Source organism: Trichomycterus rosablanca, chromosome 10, assembly GCF_030014385.1.
Source record: "Trichomycterus rosablanca isolate fTriRos1 chromosome 10, fTriRos1.hap1, whole genome shotgun sequence".
NCBI lineage: Eukaryota > Metazoa > Chordata > Actinopteri > Siluriformes > Trichomycteridae > Trichomycterus > Trichomycterus rosablanca.
In genome coordinates, this window is record NC_085997.1 from 31,477,771 (window position 1) to 31,499,958 (window position 22,188).

Below are 22,188 nucleotides of genomic sequence, written 5' to 3' on the forward strand. Positions count from 1 at the left end.
GCTAAATGCCGTAAATGAAACCTCAGGAGCAGTTTAACATTATCTTGTAATGTACTCATATGCATTTATATATATTTATATCTTTTAAAAATGTTACATAAAAACTATTTCATAATTTCACTGCCTTTATTTTAACATGGGCTAAATTACGTTGTAAAAGTCATATGAATTTTAACTGGTGATTAAAACTGAACTAACACTGCCACAAATCAGATTTTTAAATCAGATACATTTTTGGATTTAAAAATTAGGCACTGTGGATTTTTAAAGTAGACACATTTTCATTTTTATTACTTATTTTAAAGATGTATTATTATTATTATTATTGTTGTTGTTGTTGATTAGTCTCATTACAAATATATAATTTTATATACAGTGTATCACAAAAGTGAGTACACCCCTCACATTTCTGCAAATATTTTATTATATCTTTTCATGGGACAACACTATAGAAATAAAACTTGGATATAACTTAGAGTAGTCAGTGTACAACTTGTATAGCAGTGTAGATTTACTGTCTTCTGAAAATAACTCAACACACAGCCATTAATGTCTAAATGGCTGGCAACATAAGTGAGTACACCCCACAGTGAACATGTCCAAATTGTGCCCAAAGTGTCAATATTTTGTGTGACCACCATTATTATCCAGCACTGCCTTAACCCTCCTGGGCATGGAATTCTCCAGAGCTGCACAGGTCGCTACTGGAATCCTCTTCCACTCCTCCATGATGACATCACGGAGCTGGTGGATGTTAGACACCTTGAACTCCTCCACCTTCCACTTGAGGATGCGCCACAGGTGCTCAATTGGGTTTAGTCCATCACCTTTACCTTCAGCTTCCTCAGCAAGGCAGTTGTCATGTTGGAGGTTGTGTTTGGGGTCGTTATCCTGTTGGAAAACTGCCATGAGGCCCAGTTTTCGAAGGGAGGGGATCATGCTCTGTTTCAGAATGTCACAGTACATGTTGGAATTCATGTTTTCCTCAATGAACCGCAGCTCCCCAGTGCCAGCAACACTCATGCAGCCCAAGACCATGATGCTACCACCACCATGCTTGACTGTAGGCAAGATACAGTTGTCTTGGTACTTCTCACCAGGGCGCCGCCACACATGCTGGACACCATCTGAGCCAAACAAGTTTATCTTGGTCTCGTCAGACCACAGGGCATTCCAGTAATCCATGTTCTTGGACTGCTTGTCTTCAGCAAACTGTTTGCTGGCTTTCTTGTGCGTCAGCTTCCTTCTGGGATGATGACTATGCAGACCGAATTGATGCAGTGTGCGGCGTATTGTCTGAGCACTGACAGGCTGACCTCCCACGTCTTCAACCTCTGCAGCAATGCTGGCAGCACTCATGTGTCTATTTTTTAAAGCCAACCTCTGGATATGACGCCGAACACGTGGACTCAACTTCTTTGGTCGACCCTGGCGAAGCCTGTTCCGAGTGGAACCTGTCCTGGAAAACCGCTGTATGACCTTGGCCACCATGCTGTAGCTCAGTTTCAGGGTGTTAGCAATCTTCTTATAGCCCAGGCCATCTTTGTGGAGAGCAACAATTCTATTTCTCACATCCTCAAGAGAGTTCTTTGCCATGAGGTGCCATGTTGAATATCCAGTGGCCACTATGAGAGAATTGTACCCAAAACACCAAATTTAACAGCCCTGCTCCCCATTTACACCTGGGACCTTGACACATGACACCAGGGAGGGACAACAACACATTTGGGCACAATTTGGACATGTTCACTGTGGGGTGTACTCACTTATGTTGCCAGCTATTTAGACATTAATGGCTGTGTGTTGAGTTATTTTCAGAAGACAGTAAATCTACACTGCTATACAAGTTGTACACTGACTACTCTAAGTTATATCCAAGTTTCATGTCTATAGTGTTGTCCCATGAAAATATATAATGAAATATTTGCAGAAATGTGAGGGGTGTACTCACTTTTGTGATACACTGTATTTTATATTTATTTTTAATTTTATACTATATTCCAATATAAAAACAGGTTCCAATATATTAATGATAAGTACAAATATGACCAATAATATTACTACTAATACAACTACTAACTAATGTACTAATGTAATGATTATTTTTATTATTGTTGTTATATTGTTATATTTTGTTTTTATCATACTAAAAGCCATTCAAATTCTATTTTTAATGGTGATTACAGTTTAATGAGGTTCAAAATAATCCTGCGAGCACAGGGGAGATGTCAGGAAAACAAAGGCAAAATAGACACCATTGTGGTCTCATCTTTTATTGACGTAACAAAGGAAAAATACGTTTAATGACTTCCTCCGTTTCATGTTGACCTTGGCACAAAGACAAATCTTCCCAGCCTGGTCTCAGTCATGCTTAAAACCCAATTTGCGAAAAGCCTAGAAAATGAGGAGGAGAAATAAGAAAAGTGTTAGTACATTTCTAGCATTAAAAATCTTTTATTAATGTTAAAAGGTAAACAGACCTGAAATCACATACACTGTAACATTTTCATTGATTTGTGTTTTGCTAAATGTAGGGATAGTTCTCACCCAAACAGAGCCCATCCTTCACAGCCCAGCAGATACTGTAGTGCTGAAGAAGCTGCTGGAGCAGCTCTTTCTCATCTAAAAACTCCAATCGTTCCATTCTGTGAATGTAATTTCATTTGTAAGTCACTTTTAAAGCCCAGTGCCAAGCAGTCTCCTTCATGGTGCCAGTTATTCGAAACGCATTGTTTCTACCCAAGAAATACTACTATTGAAAAGCTGATTCTGTCACGCACAGTTACTCCTTAGAGCTTAGTCATAACATCCCATAGGCACAATACGCAGGGCGATTTTTTTCATATCCTGTACCTGCTTATGTCTTCCTGAGGAAGCAGGCTATACACTGCCATCATATCCAGTGCGTTCACACTCTCCCATCCTGTGGACAGGAAGCGCTCTTTCTGAAACAAACAAACATGTAAGAGTCAGGACCACCGATCCACAAACTGTGAAAATGGTTTCTTTTAAAACATTTTTACACACAGAATCGAGTTGCTTTGAATCACACAGAGTTGCGTTTACTCTCTGTGTGGTTTGTGTACACAGGTAAGTAAGCAGCAACTGTATTTCGGTTCTGTACTGAGACTGCTAATGAGAGATTGTATTGATCTGCTTGCAAACAAACCCTGCACTTTGATTGCTACATGACAGCAGGTTAACTTCAGCTTGACACAAACACTGGAAGTAAATTAAAAAAGCTGTCAATTATGTGTGGCACACACATATTTTTTGACAAGTAAAGCAGTTAAACTGCCATTTGAGCTGGCAAAAGAAGTACCAGAGCAGAGAGCTGCAGGGCTGAAGGGGTGTGATCTGAATATTTATCTGAATATTTCACTAAAAATAAATTCATCATGATTTCACAATTTTGGCAGTCACTACCAAATTCTGTACAACTGAGTAATTCTTACAGCAGAAATTACAGGAAAAGCAGAACTACTTTGATTTATTCACTACACTATCTGCCCAAAAGTATGTGGATGTTTGACCATAAACTGGTGCACAGCTCATTCCAAAACTCTGTGGGTTAATATGAAGCCCCCTTTGTGGGAATTTGTTGGTGTCAGGCACTGATAATGAAGGGTTGACATCTAGGCTTAGTACAGGTCACTGGAATTATTGCACATCAAACTCATTTATGGATCCGATTTATGAGACAGAGAGGCAGTCATACTGAAACATGTTGGAAGCATAGTATATATTTTCTATGATTGATTTTATACATTTGTAAGCAATTAGTGTGACTAAAAACTGAAACAGAACTCAACAATTAAAGGGATACCTACATACCTTTGACTATATAGTATAAATAATTAAAACTGTATTATCTATTTAAATATCATTAAATCAAACAGTAAACAGTACTTCAGGTAGTCACAGAAGAATCCAATTTCCTACTACCAAACCATTTTTCCAACCTTTCTATTAGTACCTCAGTGAACATCTCAATACTTCTGGCCTATTTAACTTAGGCACACAAAGGCTAAATACAGTGCATTTAAATTTGTCCCTTATTTAAAAAGTTTAATAAAATGTTTTAGCATTTACCTACTTACAAATAAAAGATTGTTGTTTCTTCGAGTTTAGCTTTATTCTGGGCCATTTAAATGTGCAGTGTGACAACAAACAAAAAAGAAAGCAAATATCAGTTTTACTTTGGTAGGTTCAGACAAGGACTGGCACCAAAATTTACTGTGAGTGTGTGTGAGAACAATCCTCCAGACTGTGTCTGCCCTGTGATAAACTGGCAACCTGGGGTGTGAATCAGACCCACCGTGACCAGTGACTGAGATGAAGCGGTGATAAAACAGACTTTAAATAAATAAATGAATGAACTAGACAAACAGATTTACGGACTAACATGATAGTTTAATCTAATCGTGTAACATGAAAGATCTATTTAAAAAAAACAATGCATGTGAGAAACATACGCATATGAGTTTACATACTGAATCCTGTAATCAGCTGCTCCCACCCAGGTAACCCCAAGTAAAGGTGGTTTAACCTTCAGCCACTGACTGAATCAGCGTTTGTGGGACTTGGTGTCTACAGTACCAGCTGCTGCAGTTTAAACAGTTTGCCTGATTTACCGTCAGTAACAAAACAAACAACATTACACTCCGGTTATGTGAAGAAATGACGGCATTGCTAGAATGAACTAAACTCATCATTCCCTTGCTATCAACATGAATGCAACTCAACAAATTTAAAACCAGTACAGTTCATGCGAAGTCGTCCACTGTTTGCTGCTATAAAAATTTACTGGGCAGAATTTTTACTAGATTTTGGAAAATCACTTTAGCTCTCTTCTTTTTAAGTAATTCTATTCCTCTCAAGGAGGTCAGTGATCTAGTGATCTTCAGGCCATTTTCTGTTAACTGTGCTTTGTTAATGGAGGATTGCCATGCTGAAATCAGAGAGGGCCATTTACAGAGTGCTGGTACAGTTATAACAGGGCGGGGCACGCTTCGCCACTAAAGCAGCAGGTGTAGCGCTGTACCTGTGATACCGGGAAGGATGAACCCAATATGCAGGATGCTTAACCAAGGCAGAACTACCATAAATTCAACTCACATATTGATGCTGCTCAGAGACAGCTAAGCTTGGTACTTGATCGTGACTACTGCAACCATTTTTATGCACCATGCTGAGTCGGTCTGTTTAGAGAGTCTGTGTGGCCTACCAATGGTGATACTACAAGACATTCTAGACATTTCCAAATTAAATTTTAAGGTATACCTGAGAATCTAATGACTGGCACACATCCACCCCAGCCAAAGTACACTGTCGTCTCTGTAGATTCTCAATCATGATCTGTCCAAAGCGGTCAGCCATGTTTACCTGGGGACAACATACAAAATCGTGTACAAACGTTATGGCTGTTGTATTAACATCCATTATATATTCGCTCTGTGTGTCACAGCAGTTAAACAATTAACAGATATCGCTTGATTAAACCAGTACCTGGACCTTACCTGTTCATAGTTGATGAACATGGCAGTGTTGAAGGTGTGGGCAGCCCAGTGTACCAGTCTGGAGGATTGTTCTGCGGTCATGTACACCAGCACACATTCAGACATGAACAGCGTCGGCAGTCTAAATTAAGTGAACATTAAAAAAAAAACATAACACTGTAAAATAATGACAAGGCAGGTAAAGTAAAGTTGATCTCACTAGGCCAACCGGCATCTCAAGCAAAAGTGAAATTTACACAAAACAACAGCAAATAATTTTAATACCTGCTTATGTATACCACAAGACAAGTTAAATCCATGAACAAAGCAAAACAAAACTTCTGTACACTTTGAAAAATAGGCTTACTGTTTGATTATTTGTCTTCAGATGGTCTTTCAGTTTAGATCCACTGCAAATCTGAGTTTTAAACTATAGCTGCCAATTGTACAACCCCAAATCAGAAAAAGTTGGGACAGCATGGAAAATGCAAATAATAAAAAAAAACGTTTCTTACATTTACTTTGCCTTTTACTTTAGGCAGGAAAACCCTTGGCTTCGGCCATATTCCCCAAAGACGTAGCCGCTCATGTCTGTGTAGACACCCAGCCAGATTGGAGCACCAATGAGATTTGAACAGGATCCCAGCAGTGGTGGGCTGGCATAATACACTGCTGCACCACCCGAGTGCCACTATATCATTATTATAATTTTTTTTTTCACTTTTCAATTAAACCAAAATTAAATGAATATATCAGATCTAATCTTGTCACTTTTTAAAACTGACAGTACAGTTCAATATTAGTAAGAATGACTTTCTATGCTGCTGCTGTGTTCCATTAGACAATTGGCTTAGCAGTTACATTTGGTGAACTGGTTTATTATGTAGCCAAAGAAAAAGAACTTTTACACAAGCAATGGATGTTGGATCAGTTGGTTCCTTTAATAAACAATTCTTTTACAAAATGTGTTGTGTTCTCACAAATATTCTTTGGTGTAAAACATTTAATATTTTAAATCAATTAGAGGGACAAATATGCAGAATCAGAGGCAGGAAGCAATCAGAACTGGGGTATTTTTGGACTTTGGAATAAAAATAAATAAAAAATTTGTATTATTATGAATTAAAAATAAATAAGTGTCTATATATAATGCAACATGTCATGTATTTCTTATTTTTTGTTTGTTATATTCTGAAAGATTTTAAATGAATATGACAAACACTTTAAAAGACTGGCAGCAAGTACCAAACATAGTAAGACTTTGACCTCACAGGAAGTTAAAGAAAGGCTTTAAAGCAAGCGTCCTTGAAATCGAGGCCACGGTTGTCGTAGATGTTCTATGTTTGTGAAAATTTCCGAGACACAACAGTTCGACGTCCGAGAAGATGCGCATTTTTGACGCACATGTGGATATTTTAACGACCCCCCAGTGTGCTATTGTTGTAAAGACCATCAGTCCAGGGAAATCAACCAAACAATAAAGCTGAAAAATGACACTAAGCCGTCGTCCCCAGCCAAGCCCAATTTATTTATGGCGCCAGTTCTCCTAAATTCATTGTTTCTAGTGAATAAACATCACCATTCAAATACCCATTCCGTCACACACGATTTATGTCTGAAAGCTGAGTCATAACTTCCCTGAAACTGAAACGATTAGCTTTCATAAGCAGAAATTATGATTCCTGGACTGATAAATATAAACTCTTAAATATATAAGAATCCACCAGACTTACTCTGTATTTATGTGGAATTTTCGGAGTTTCTCCTCTAATCCTTGAAGATCTCTGAGATCAGCACCAATAATACAGAATCTGTCTGAGTCCAGGCTGTGACCGTCTATCAAATAATCATCCATCATGAACCATCAGAACAGAACATATTCACAAAAAACATCCACCATGCTGAAATGTTTTGATACAATAGAAATATTACCTAGCAGAAGTGAATCTGATGAATGAGTCTCAATCAAGGGCTTTGATAAAGGAGGTTTAGTCCTAAAAATATAAATATGCTCTTGATCAGAAAGTTTAATACAGTTCTTCATTAACATTGAAACACAAACACATGCACACAAACATTCACACACACACACACACACACACACACACACACACACACACACACACACACACACACACACACACACACAGACCAAATATACAAGTGCATTTATGGCATAATGAGCAAGTGTATTTAAATGTAATACTTTTAAAGATATACTTCACTGTAAACATGTTATATGTGTAAATTTGTTAATTCTATAAAGATTTTTAGAAACAACTTGAAACTAATTAAAAGAAAGGAAAAACCCAAAATAATCTCCAGCACTCATCAAAAGCAATTAGGTAAAACTAAATCACAATAGATTAGAAACATCAGAAAAATAATTACCATTATGACATTCTGTGTCATCTGCTTATTTAAGTTCCAATTCAGTTAAGGTTCATACAGTGGGGCCAAAAAGTATTTAGTCAGCCACTGATTGTGCAGGTTCTCCTACTTAGAAAGATGAGAGAGGTCTGTAATTTTCATCATAGGTACACTTCAACTATGAGAGACAAAATGAGAAAAAAAAATCCAGGAAATCACATTGTAGGATTTTTAAAGAATTTATTTGTAAATTATGGTGGAAAATAAGTATTTGGTCACCCACAAAAAAGCAAGATTTCTGGCTCTCACAGACCTGTAACTTCTTCTTTAAGAAGCTCTTCTGTCCTCCACTCGTTACCTGTATTAATGGCACCTGTTTGACCTCGTTATCTGTATAAAAGACACCTGTCCACAACCTCAAACAGTCAGACTCCAAACTCAACCATGGCCAAGACCAAAGAGCTGTCGAAGGACACCAGGAAGTAAATTGTAGACCTGCACCAGGCTGGGAAGAGTGAATCTACAATAGGCAAGCAGGTTGGTGTGAATAAATCAACTGTGGGAGCAATTGTAAGAAAATGGAAGACATACAAGACCATTGATAATCTCCCCTCGATCTGGGGCCCCACGCAAGATCTCATCCCGTGAGGTCAAAATGATCATGAGAATGGTGAGCAAAAATCCCAGAACTACACGGAGGGACCTGATGAATGACCTGCAGAGAGCTGGGACCAAAGTAACAAAGGCTACCATCAGTAACACACTACGTGGAGAGGGACTCAAATCCTGCAGTGCCAGGCTGTCCCCCTGCTTAAGCCAGTACATGTCCAGGCCCATCTGAAGTTTGCCAGAGAGCATATGGATGATCCAGAAGAGGATTGGGAGAATATCATGTGGTCAGATGAAACCAAAATGGAACATCTCGTCGTGTTCGGAGGAAGAAGAATGCTGAGTTGCATCCCAAGAACACCATACCTACTGTGAAGCATGGGGGTGGAAACATCATGCTTTGGGGCTGTTTTTCTGCAAAGGGGACAGGACGACTGATCCGTGTTAAGGGAAGAATGAACGGGGCCATGTATCGTGAGATTTTAAGCCAAAACCTCCTTCCATCAGTGAGAGCATTGAAGATGGAACGTGGCTGGGTCTTCCAGCATGACAATGTTCCCAAACACACCGCTCGGGCAACGAAGGAGTGGCTCCGTAAAAAGCATTTCAAGGTCCTGGAGTGGCCTAGCCAGTCTCCAGACCTCAACCCCATAGAAAATTTGTGGAGAGAGTTGAAAGTCCGTGTTGCCCAGCAACAGCCCCAAAACATCACTGCTCTAGAGGAGATCTGCATGGAGGAATGGGCCAAAATACCAGCTACAGTGTGTGCAATCCTGGTGAAGACTTACAGGTAACGTTTGACCTCTGTCATTGCCAACAAAGGTTATGTTACAAAGTATTGAGTTGAACTTTCGTTATTGACCAAATACTTATTTTCCACCATAATTTACAAATAAATTCTTTAAAAATCCTACAATGGGATTTCCTGGATTTTCCTCATTTTGTCTCTCATAGTTGAAGTGTACCTATGATGAAAATTACAGACCTCTCTCATCTTTCTAAGTAGGAGAACTTGCACAATCAGTGGCTGACTAAATACTTTTTGGCCCCACTGTACAGTTGTGCTGGAACAGAAAAGGCCGTCTGTTGCCACAAATCTGGGAGCATATATTTTATATTTTTCACAATGGGTATGACCTTTTTAGGTTATTTATATAAAGTACACATGATTACTGCACAGTAATCCTACTAAAAACTATTTAGTCCTACTAAAAACAATTCCTCAAGTCATTATTGTAGATTCACAAAGCAGGAGCTTTAACACAGGAAGTCTGTTCAGCTGTAAGCTACACTCATTTGGACACAAGCGTTCACATATGGTTAAAAAGCCTTTGCTTCCCTCTGCAGGTATTTAACTAGCCTGCCTTAACAAGAATCACTTTTATTTATATTTAATTAAAGTTAATACAAATCATTTAGATAAAGGGGGGTTACACTTTACCTGATATGGTGTATTTTCCTGGCAACAATGGTAGGAAAATCAACTTCAAATAACTTTTTCGGCAACATGTTCTCAGCCTAAAAATGAACACAGGAGATTTTAAGCAACATTTGAACAGCTGATCAAGAATAATGAATGAACATGAAATAGTAGTCAGGATGGTCGGAGCGTTGTTTAGTGTGTTGGTAATGTGTCAGGTGGCGCAGTGGTAAAAAAGACACGCTGCAACCAGAGCTGGATTCTGAGTACCTCGTATCGAATCCAGCTCTGCTTCACCGGTTCGAAGCTGAGTGGCTGTATGAGCAACGATTGGCCGGTTGCTCAGTTGGGGGGTGGGACAAAGAACCGGATGTGGGTCTCTCTCTGTCAGAATGCGATTACGACCTCTGCCGGCTGATTAGAGGCGCCTGCACAAGAGATGAGGAAGAGTGCCCTTGGGGTGTGTCTCTCCGCATGAAACGCTAGGTGGCGCCAAACTCATAAATGTGTGGGTGGCAAAAATGCATCTGGCTGCTGCTCATGTTTCGGAGGGCATATGGGTTAGCTTCGATCTCCTCGGTCAGGGCAGGGTTCGGCATAGACAGAGAGGAAGCACGATGCAAATTGAACAATTGGATGCGCTAAAGGGGGAGAAAAAGTTTTTTTTTTGTTTTTTTTTCATATGCGAATCAGCCCTGTGCACGGTGAGCCACACCCTGATGAGCATTATTCCTTTACTCTGTGTAGACGCCATCAACCAGCCAGCAGAAGTTGTAATTGCATCAGTTATGAGGTCCCTCTCCAGCTAAAACTAAAACTTACACAAATATAACACGCACAACTTAGCAGTTTAAAAAATCCAAAAATAAAGATTTCATCTAGCCTCCAGTTATTGCAAGTAAGTGATCAATTAAAAGATGTACTCAGCGTAATCTGTAATCTGAGCAATTATTTTAAAACAGGCAGACAGACATGCCCCTGTAACAGTGAGCTGTGTCTCTAATTGTAAAAGCCACTTGGGGCAGTATTGCACTATATGCAGTTCTGTATTCTGACTTTTAAAATGTGAGGTTTTTAATGAGAGAATTTTATCTCTCACAAGCATGGTGTCTTTGCCCTTTGCTTCACTCACTGTTCAGAACAAACACTGAACACAGATTTTCCATTCTATTGTTATTCTATTTTAAATCCTCCTGCCCCCGCCGGTCCATGAAATCATATCTTATATGAAACCGGTCCGTGGTGCAAAAAAGGTTGGGGACCGCTGTTTTAAACCATTTTTAAATGTATACCTTCAGTCTCCAGAAGGTGGTGTCCAGTCCTGCGCCGAAATTCACCACCTGGCACTCACACTGAGTCTTCTTAAGAAAAGCATCAAGTAGCTGATTCATTCCTTGGACACGAGCATAATAACCTACAGCAGGAACCAGATTAAAAAGGGACAGAGTAATATGTTATACAGCCGCAGCTTTATGGACTAAACAGTGGACTGATTTCTGTAATGTAGGTTCAACACATATGCACATAATGCATGTTTTTTGATTATGTGCTACCTATCAAGCCCAAAAATATTTTATAAATATGAAATCTCATGTCCCTGACAAAAATCTGCTGCTAAGTATCTTTTTTCTGGGATAGATGTCTATTTGTGAAAGAGATCACAGGGTATGAAATATATGCTTTTAAGTATACACTATTAATGTTAATGTATGACGTGAATGTACACTATGTGGACAAACGTATTATGACACCCCTTCTAATTTTCAAATCTGTGTGTTACTGTCCCAGCAGTTGCTACCAGGTGAAATAAATCAGTTATATGAAGGAAATTATATGCTTGCAACTTTGCAGCAGCAGTTTAAGTAAGTCCCTCTCCTGCTCCAGCATGACTATTCCCCTGTGCACAAAGCAATGTCTATAAAGACATGAAAAGAAGCTTGATTTTAAAAGTCTAAAGTGTCCTGCACAAAGCTCTGACCTCAGCCCTACTCAACAGCTTTGGAATGAACTGGAACATCAATAAGATAAGACAGGGTTGCCTTTTATTATCACTGGGAAAATTTGCAATGTTACAGCAGCTTTCAAGAATATAAAGATATAAAAATTGAGGCTTTCTTGACCAACAAGAGTGCCCAGTCATACACATACTCTTTTGACTGAATGCGCACACATTTCCAAAGACATACTTCAAAGTCTGGTGAAAAGCCTCCTCAGCAAGTGGCTGTTGTAATAGCTGAAAAGATCATGTAGAGGTCACTCTTTTAATACATTTTGTGTTTGAAACAGGATGCCCAACACTCTGGTCAGGTGTCTAAATATTTTTGGCCATATAATGTAAAAGTGCAAGTAAAGTATAAAAAACACTTACCTCTGTTGATCTCAGGTGCCTTGCGTTCACCTGTCTGCCTCACAAAATATTGTATGTAAGGGTCTGTCCAGTAACCCTTACTTGTTGCAAATCTTAAAATAAAGACAAATAAACAATATAATTAAATGTTTTACATAAAAAGAACAGCTGTAAAGAGAAACAGTGATATCTCAAAACTACAAAAAAGTCAACTTTATATGTATTTGGCTTTAATTAAGTCATTGAAACTTTACCATCAGGGAAAACACCTTAGTTCCCTGAGAATATGGTAAGAGGTGTCTACAGAGGCTCATCTATTTGGGAAATACAGTTAGTTATTCCCCTGCCCTTCGACCCAAATTGTTTAAGGGGAAATGTTTTTTAAAAGCTCTGAAATTAAATAAGACATTTAGCTCTTACAAAGTACAAATGTGACTGTTCGAACCTCAATATCTACATCTCCTGATGTAAGGTTAATTAATTTTTTTCAGCATTTAGCAGTCGCTTTTATCAAAACAACTTACAGTACTGTGACAGTATTTTGTTTAACAATTATGGATTAAGGGCCTTGCTTAAGGGCCCAACAGTGGCAACCTGGCAGTGGTGGGGCTTGAACCAGCAACCTTTTGATTACTAGTCCAGTACCTTTACCGATAGGCTACAGCTGCCCCTAAAATAATAATATTTACTACTTTTACTTAATAAAAGTAGGTCCTGGGTTTGATCCCCAGGTGGGCCGGTTTAGATCCTTTCTGTGCGAAGTTTACCTTTTAAAAACATTTGGAAGAAGAAGTGTGTAAATATGTCACCCTGTTCTGGGTGTGTTCTGTGTTCAGCTGGCACCTTACCCACCACAATCCTGAAAGAGCAGTAAAAATGAATGAATGCCAAAAAATAATGGGCAGTTGTAGCCTAGAGGTTAAGGTACTGGACTATTAAACAGAAGGCTGCTGGTTCAAACCCCACCACTGCCTGGTTGCCACTGTTGAGCCCTTGAGCAAGACCCTTAATTGCTTGGACTGTATACTGTAAGTCACTTTGGATAAAAAGCATCTGCTAAATACCGTTAATGTAATTTAATAATCAGGACTGGCACGGTGTGTCTGTGTGTAGCACAGTCGCTTCACAGTAAGAGGGTCCTGGGTTCGATTCCCAGATGGGTCCTTTCTGTGTGGAGTTTGCATGTTCTCCCCGTGTCCGAGTGTGTTTCCTCCGTGTGCTCCGGTTTCCTCCCACAGTCCAAAGACATGCAAGTGTAGATAGAAATTTGTCCATGACTGTGTTTGATATTAAACTTGTGACATGATGAATCTTGTGTAACCTGTCCTGTCATGAATGTAACCACAGTGTGTAAAACATGATGTTACAATCCTAATAAACAGATCAGATTTGATAGATCTGATAAACAATGATCAGAAACAGATAAATAAATAAATAAACCATCAGACTGGTATGCTCATAAACAGATAAATAAATAAAACATCAGACTGGTATGATCAGAAACAGATAAATAAATAAATAAAACATCAGGCTAGTATGATCAGAAACAGATAAATAAATAAATAAAACATCAGGCTGGTGTGATCAGAAACAGATAAATAAATAAAACATCAGGCTGGTATGATCAGAAACAGATAAATAAATAAAACATCAGGCTGGTATGATCAGAAACAGACAAATAAATAAAACATCAGGCTGGTATGATCAGAAACAGATAAATAAATAAAACATCAGGCTGGTATGATCAGAAACAGATAAATAAATAAAACATCAGACTGGTATGATCAGAAACAGATAAATAAATAAAACATCAGGCTGGTATGATCAGAAACAGATAAATAAATAAAACATCAGGCTGGTATGATCAGAAACAGATAAATAAATAAAACATCAGACTGGTATGATCAGAAACAGATAAATAAATAAAACATGAGACTGGTATGATCAGAAACAGATAAATAAATAAAACATCAGGCTGGTATGATCAGAAACAGATAAATAAATAAATAAATAAATAAATAAATAAATAAATAAATAAATAAATAAATAAATAAATAAATAAATAAATAAATAAATAAATAAATAAATAAATAAATAAATAAATAAATAAAAAAAACATCAGGCTGGTATGATCAGAAACAGACAAATAAATAAAACATCAGACTGGTATGATCAGAAACAGACAAATAAATAAAACATCAGACTGGTATGATCAGAAACAGATAAATAAATAAAACATGAGACTGGTATGATCAGAAACAGATAAATAAATAAAACATCAGGCTGGTATGATCAGAAACAGATAAATAAATAAATAAATAAATAAATAAATAAATAAATAAATAAATAAAACATCAGGCTGGTATGATCAGAAACAGATAAATAAATAAATAAATAAATAAATAAATAAATAAATAAATAAATAAATAAAAAAAACATCAGGCTGGTATGATCAGAAACAGACAAATAAATAAAACATCAGACTGGTATGATCAGAAACAGACAAATAAATAAAACATCAGACTGGTATGATCAGAAACAGATAAATAAATAAAACATGAGACTGGTATGATCAGAAACAGATAAATAAATAAAACATCAGGCTGGTATGATCAGAAACAGATAAATAAATAAATAAATAAATAAATAAATAAATAAAACATCAGGCTGGTATGATCAGAAACAGATAAATAAATAAATAAATAAATAAATAAATAAATAAAACATCAGGCTGGTATGATCAGAAACAGATAAATAAATAAAACATCAGACTGGTATGATCAGAAACAGATAAATAAATAAAACATCAGACTGGTATGATCAGAAACAGATAAATAAATAAAACATCAGACTGGTATGATCAGAAACAGATAAATAAATAAAACATCAGACTGGTATGATCAGAAACAGATAAATAAATAAAACATTATTTACGTTATGATCAGAAACAGATAAATAAATAAACCATCAGACTGGTATGATCAGAATGAGCTGGATTATCAGATCTACCTTTTGCATGTTGAGGCATCATCGCAGGTTGATCTGACCGCTTCATCAGCAGCATCAGAATCAGTAAAAGGTGCTTTACACGCCATCGGAACTCAAAAACTGCTGTTTATATCGGATTTATTGTTGTACAAACTGCACAATCACATTCATACTGCAATATTTACAGCCCTGCAGAACACACAGCACATCATAAACACTGTTACATTAGGATCAGGACCTCACAGGTTCACATCATTCACTGCATTCATTAAATCTTCATATTTAATACGGATTTTGTTCTATATTGATTTTATTTAAATAAATGTGTCACTAACAGAGCTTACTTCACATCCACTTGACACTTTCCCATAATGCAACCCGAACGCATTATCTTCTTCTGTACGTGTTGATAGGTTTTGTACAGAGCACAAACTGCACAGCGCCATCTACTCTTCTGCTAGTCTGGAATTAGCATTCATTCATCGTCTATTATAACACTGCTTTATCGTATTCAGGGTCGCGGTGGGTACGATTCACTGGGCAAAAGGCAGGAAACACCCCAGACATGTCGCCAGTCCATCACAGGGCACACACACATTTACAACTAGGACAATTTATTAGCTACAATTAACCTGACTGCATGTCTTTGGACTGTGGGAGGAAACTGGAGCTCCCAGAGGAAACCCACAATCTGAGAGCATAGGCTACAGCTGCCCCTAAAATAATAATATTTACTACTTTTTCTTATATATAATAAAACATCAGGCTGGCGGCACAGTGGCTAAGTGGGCAGCACTGTCGCCTCACAGTAACAAGACCTTGGATCCTGGGTTCGATCCCCAGGTGGGGCGGTCCGGGTCCTTTCTGTGTGGAGTTTGCATGTTCTCCCCTGCATGGGTTTCCTCCGGGAGCTCCGGTTTCCTCCCAAAGTCCCAAGACATGCAAGTGAGGTGAATTGGAGATACAAAATTGTCCATGACTGTGTTTGACATTAAGACTTGAACTGATGAATCTTGTGTAACGAGTAACACAGAAAGGACCCAGACTGCTCCATCTGGGAATTGAACCCAGGACCCTCTTGCTGTGAAGCGACTGCGCTATCCACAGCCACCGTGCCGGCCCTGATTATTGCATTACATTAACGGTATTTAGCAGACGCTTTTTATCCAAAATGACTTACAGTATACAGTCCAAGCAATTAAGGGCCCAACAGTGGCAACCAGGCAGTGGTGGGGTTTGAACCAGCAGCCTTCTGCTTACTAGTCCAGTGACTTAACCGCTAGGCTAAACTGTCCATTATTCTGTTGGCATTCATTCATTTTCTCCGCTTTTTTAGGGTCGTGGTGGGTAAGGTGCCAGCTGAAAACAGAACACACCCAGGACAGGGCGACATATTTACACACTTCTTCTGTATGTTTTTTTTTTTTTTTTTTTTTTTTTTTTTTTTTTTCCCTTTTTCTCCCCCCTTTAGCGCATCCAATCGTTCAATTTGCATCGTGCTTCCTCTCTGTCTATGCTGAACCCTGCCCTGACAGAGGAGATTGAAGCTAACCCATATCCCCTCCGAAACATGAGCAGCAGCCGGATGCATTTTTGCCACCTGCACATTGATGAGTTTGGCGCCACCTAGCGTTGCATGTGGAGAGACACACCCTAAGGGCACTCTTCCTCATCTCTTGTGCAGGCACCTCTAATCAGCTGGCAGAGGTCGTAATCGCATTCTGACAGAGACAGAGAGTCTCCAAACCACAGCATGAAGCTATGGTACACTATATACCACACAAGGTTAACTATATACACATAAATACTGTATACATATACACTATATGGCCAAAAGTATTATGACACATAATTATGAGCTAGCTGGACACTCTTTCCAAAACCATGGGCATAGGTATAGCATTGTTTCCCACTTTTCAGATGTTACTGCCTCCTCTATCCTGGGAAGGCTTTCCTTCAAGTTTTGTCATAAAGGCATTTTTTTGGAGTGCTGTAGAGATCATTGTCTTTCTTATATATATATATATATATATATATATATATATATATATATATATATATATATATATATATATATATATAATTTTTATTTTATTTTTTTTCTTTATGCATTTTCTCCCCTTTTTCTCCCTTTTTAGCGTGTCCAATTACCCCACTGCATCATGCTTTCTCTCCACCAATGCCGATCTCTGCTCTGATTGAGGAGAACGAAGCTAACCCCCCTCCGACACGTGGACAGCAGCCGTATGCATCTTATCACCTACACTTTGACGAGTGCAGTCCAGCTCAGCACTGTGTACGGAGAGACACACCCTAAGAGCTTTCTTTTTCTCATCTCAGAGATCTCGAGATCCCAGCTCTGGTTCCAGCGTGTGTTTTCACCGATGCGCCATCTGAGCGGCCGAGATCATTGTCTTTCTAACAGGTTCTCCAATCTCTGCACAGGACTTTTGAAACACTTTTAGAATGGCATTTGGGTTCTTTCCTACCTTCCTGATAAAGGCACTTCTTGCCCCAATGTGGCTATACAGCCAGGAAGATCTATATAATAAATATGGTTTATATTCTTGCCCTGATCTGGGCCTTGCCACAGTTTGACATTGGAGACCCACTGAGTTCCCTGGACTACATGGCTTGGTTTTGGTCCTGGCAATGCTGTGTAACTTAACAAAGCATATCTGGTCAGAGGTGTCCTGTGGTGGTACATATTTTCTTTATTTTATTCCTAATTCAACATTATACAGCACCCGCCACCCCAATCCGCCAAGGTTCCACATGGTATATTTCTCAATATTTCACAATATGTGACTATGTAGTTTTTAATAATAACGCTGCAGTTTTTGTGTTAAATGTATCAACATTTCAGTGAGGTGTGGGTATCAATGTTAATAAGTATTCATTCATTCAGTTGTCTGTTTTACCACTGCTTTATCCTGGTCAGGGTCACAGAGGGTCTGATTAATTGGGTGAAAAATAGGAAACACCCTAGACAGGTCGTCAGTCCATCATAGGCAAACACACACACACACACACACACACACACACACACACACACACACACACACACACTCAGGGTAATTTTAGTAGCTCCAGTTGGCCTGACTACATGTCTTTGGACTGTGAGAGGGAACCTATTTAAGGTTTCCTATTTAAGTTTACAGTATATACTAGAAAATATGCAAACTCTAATTCAATAATATTACAAAGTACAACTGTCAAACTACTTTCATTTCATTACAATTTAAATTTATTTAAAGTAGAAACCCCACACAGACAATCAGAGAATATGCAAACACACACAGACAGGAACTACAGACCACTTTACTGGCACATAACATGACACACTTAAAACATATACCAAAAATGAAAAATAGAAACTAGCTTAAAGATATGTTAATATGTATGTAAATAATGTATCCAACAAGAAAAACCTCTGACTCATAGAAAGATGTATTAATATGACTAGATTTATGATTTTCTTTGCTTTATGTGGACATATCATATAACAAACCTGCTGAGTATGATTGTGCAACATATTATACTGTAAAATGTTCAGTAGCTGTCAAATGTATAAAAACAATTAACAATTAAAGTGTAACCAAAACACAATTGATTATTTATAGTAATATTTGCTTAAGACTAGTTAAGCTACTGTTTACCTCAAATTGTTCCTTTCACAATAAAACCCATTCATATATTTATGCTTCTTTATTATAATCCTCAGTTTTTTTCCAAGGTGTGATGGTCATTTATAGGACATTTAAATTGAAACAGAGCAAGTAGGAAACATTTTTAAAATTACATCAACAAAAGTGATAATCTGGGGGTCTAAACTTTCTAACAATGTCAAATCAAGCAGATTTGACCCAAAGACATGTAACATTCAAAATATAAAATGGAATGTAAACAAACAACAAACATGTGTTTAGCCAAGACTTCAGTAAAGCTTTCAGCTAAAATAAACAAAAATCTGGAAAGAAAATACATAAAACTATGTTAGTATACAATGCATATTTACATTTACATTTTCAGCATTTAGCGGACGCTTTTATCCAAAGCGACTTACAATTATGACTGAATACAGTTTGAGCAATTGAGGGTTAAGGACCTTGCTCAGGGGCCCAACAGTGGTGGTGGTGAGGCTTGAACCGGCAACCTTAGGATTATCAGTCCAGCATCTTAACCACTGAGCTACCACTGCCCTATTATAGATACATGTGGTGTTTTTATCAGGTTACCACATTTGTTTAAATGATTTGGTTTGGAATAGTTTGGTTTCTGTTTTATCAACATTAATAACTTCCAACAGGTATGTGATTTGAACCCTTTAAGGTAAAATAATATTTCTGATTTCACAAATTTAAATGTGCAAGTGAAATTTATAAAACTTTACCACTGTTTAGACATTTTTAAGATTTAACATATTTGGCTAGCACACCAGCGCCAAGATTCTGAACTCCTCGGTTCGAAACTTGGCATTGGAACCAGTCGGATGGGCATCATCTAGCGGGCATAATTGGCAGTTCCTGCAGCAGACACGGTTCTGCTAGGGAGGGATGACTGGACTATAGTGGTGGGGTCTTCAAACGCTGTGTAAGGACCCTGATTGACAGATAGAGAGGTGCCTATGCAGAGTGCATAGGTGAAAAAGGGTTTTGCAAAAAGGTCTGTGCGCGGTTCGGAGGAGGCATGAGCAGCAATATACACACCTCAACTGCAATCAGGGACCCCCCAGCAGCGGAAGACAAACTGACTACGCTAAATTGGGAGAAAATGGGAAAAAGTGGATAAAAAAATAGAAAAGATTTAACATTACAGATTACCTTTAAGGCATATGAATGTTTTGTTTTTAATTTATTTGAAGTTTTTGATGTTTTTCTCTGTAACATTTTATTAGAAAGTATTGTTTGATCTTTGTTGAATAAATGATAGAGCCGTGGAGTGTAATTACACTAATGCCTTGATTTGTTTACAATTTGAACAAATTAAACTTACATGGGTAGAATTCTGGCTTTATTGGATAGCAGAAATTCGGTAACTGATTGTGCTTTTTCCCCTGCAATCACAGTATCATAAAATGCAGGTCATTAATCAACAGGGGCGGTACGGTGGCTCAGTGGGTAGCACTGTCGCCTGATAGCAAGAAGGTCCTGGGTTCGATCCCCAGGTGGGGCGGTCCGGGTCCTTTCTGCGTGGAGTTTGCATGTCCTCTGTGTGGGTTTCCTCCCACAGTCCAAAGACATGCAAGTGAGGTAAATTGGAGACACTAAATTGTCCATGACTTTGTTCGATGTGACCTTGTGAACTGATAAACCTTGTGTGTAATGAGTACCGTTTCTGTCATGAATGTAACCAAAGTGTACAACATGATGTAAAAATCCTAATAAACAAACAAACAAATATTAAGCAAGAGAGTCAAACATGTTTTTGTTTGTGAACCGTAAAGAGTGACAGGGTAAATGCAAATAAGCCAGCTCACTCCTGTGTTTTCTCAGTGTTATGATACACTTGCTTTGATTGTTTTAATATATTTCTATCTCCCATTTGCAATATTAAACTGTTAAGAAAATCTGAACTGTATTTGTTATTGGTTTATATGACGGTATGATCAGTGTGATCTTGGGAAGGAGTGGATCATCATCATCATCATCATCCTCCTCATCCTCCTCCTCCTCCTCCTCATGCTCAGTACAGTGAGTGAATTCATTTCAGTTCAGTAAGCGAGTCATGAGGAGAGTTTCCAGCTCCAGCAGCTGATGTGTCAACTTTCTCCTTCGCACGCTGCCACAACATGGGACTTCCACATCCGTCCTCGATATGCTGAAGGACTCAGAGAGGAAAAGCTTGTTCGGCTCGTCACAGAAAATCGCTTCTGTTTCACATTTTACACCGAGCTACGGTTTCATATCGAAGTGCTGCTAGCCGAAGCAGCTAGCCGAGAAGCTACAGCTAATCATCTCCCGGTTACGTTCCCGGTTCAGCCGAGATGATTCAGAGGATTTTCGGCTGATGAAGCAGCTGGAAGGTCGCGGCTCTTTATTTCCAGATATTTGGATTGTTTGGACTACAAGGCAAAAATGAAGAAGCAGTTCAATCGGATGAAACAACTCGCCAACCAGACAGTTGGCAGGTAAGTTGCTATGAATTGTTAAACAGTTTTCTGTTGTTGTGTTGCCAGGACAGTAGGAGTCCATTACTGATTATTCAGTCTTATCTTTACTTTTACTATCAGCTTCCAAACTACACGCTTTCATTTAACACCAACAGCCCAGTTTACACACCAGTAAGGCCAGCTCATCTACACTTTTTTTTTTAGATACTGTATAGAATACAGTCATATAAATATAACTCACTAAAATGACAACATTGTTATCTATATAGACAATTCAATGTGTCTTTAAGCACAGTGAAACAATTCAACACAATAAATCAGCTATAATCTATATTACACTAAACACTATATTACAGTTATAAATATATATTTACAATTATCAGTTATGGGTATATGTATAGACAGTATGACCAACAATATACACAGATCAGCCATAACATTAAAACCACCTCCTTGTTTTTACTCTCACTGTCCATTTTATCAGCTCCACTTACCATTAAAAGCACTCTGTAGTTCTACAATTACTGACTGTAGTCCATCTGTTTCTCTACACACTTTTTAGCCTGCTTTTACTCTGTTCTTCAATGGTCAGGACTCTCCCAGGACCACTACAGAGCAGGTATTATTTGGGTGGTGGATGATTCTCAGCACTGCACTGACACTGACATGCTGGTGGTGTGTTAGCGTGTGTTGTGCTGGTATGAGTGGATCAGACACAGCAGCGCTGCTGGAGTTTTTAAACACCTCACTGTCACTGCTGGACTGAGAATAGTCCACCAACCCAAAATATCCAGCCAACAGCGACCCGTGGGCAGCATCCTGTGACCACTGATGAAGGTCTAGA

General features: G+C 38.3%; 2 protein-coding genes across 4 annotated transcripts in view; one reads left to right on the forward strand and one right to left on the reverse strand.

Annotated features, from left to right (window-relative positions):
- Nucleotides 1–2,257: 2,257 nt before the first annotated feature.
- lcmt1 (leucine carboxyl methyltransferase 1) lies at nt 2,258–15,631 on the reverse strand. Of its 2 annotated transcripts, XM_063003814.1 has the most exons (12): nt 15,577–15,624; nt 15,254–15,421; nt 12,266–12,357; nt 11,190–11,311; nt 9,919–9,995; nt 7,431–7,492; nt 7,232–7,334; nt 5,520–5,640; nt 5,284–5,385; nt 2,854–2,945; nt 2,548–2,645; nt 2,258–2,394 (listed from the first exon to the last, which is right to left on the reverse strand). In XM_063003814.1, exons 2-12 carry the CDS (start codon nt 15,337–15,339, stop codon nt 2,372–2,374), a joined length of 978 nt encoding a protein of 325 aa, XP_062859884.1. In that variant the 5' UTR covers nt 15,340–15,421; nt 15,577–15,624; the 3' UTR covers nt 2,258–2,371. The 2 variants fall into 2 exon arrangements, 1 of the variants encoding a protein (XP_062859884.1); XR_010013943.1 differs by lacking the exon at nt 2,258–2,394 and having other exon boundaries at nt 2,557–2,645; nt 2,854–2,941; nt 15,577–15,631.
- A 5,324-nt stretch (nt 15,632–20,955) lies between these two features.
- The window catches only part of arhgap17a (Rho GTPase activating protein 17a), a 43,651-nt gene continuing 42,418 nt past the window's right edge, over nt 20,956–22,188 (forward strand). For both annotated transcript variants that reach the window (XM_063003159.1, XM_063003160.1), the window contains exon 1: nt 20,956–21,362. In XM_063003159.1, coding sequence (XP_062859229.1) covers nt 21,310–21,362 — 53 coding nt within the window. In that variant the 5' untranslated portion in view covers nt 20,956–21,309. The remainder of the gene's footprint in view (nt 21,363–22,188) is intronic.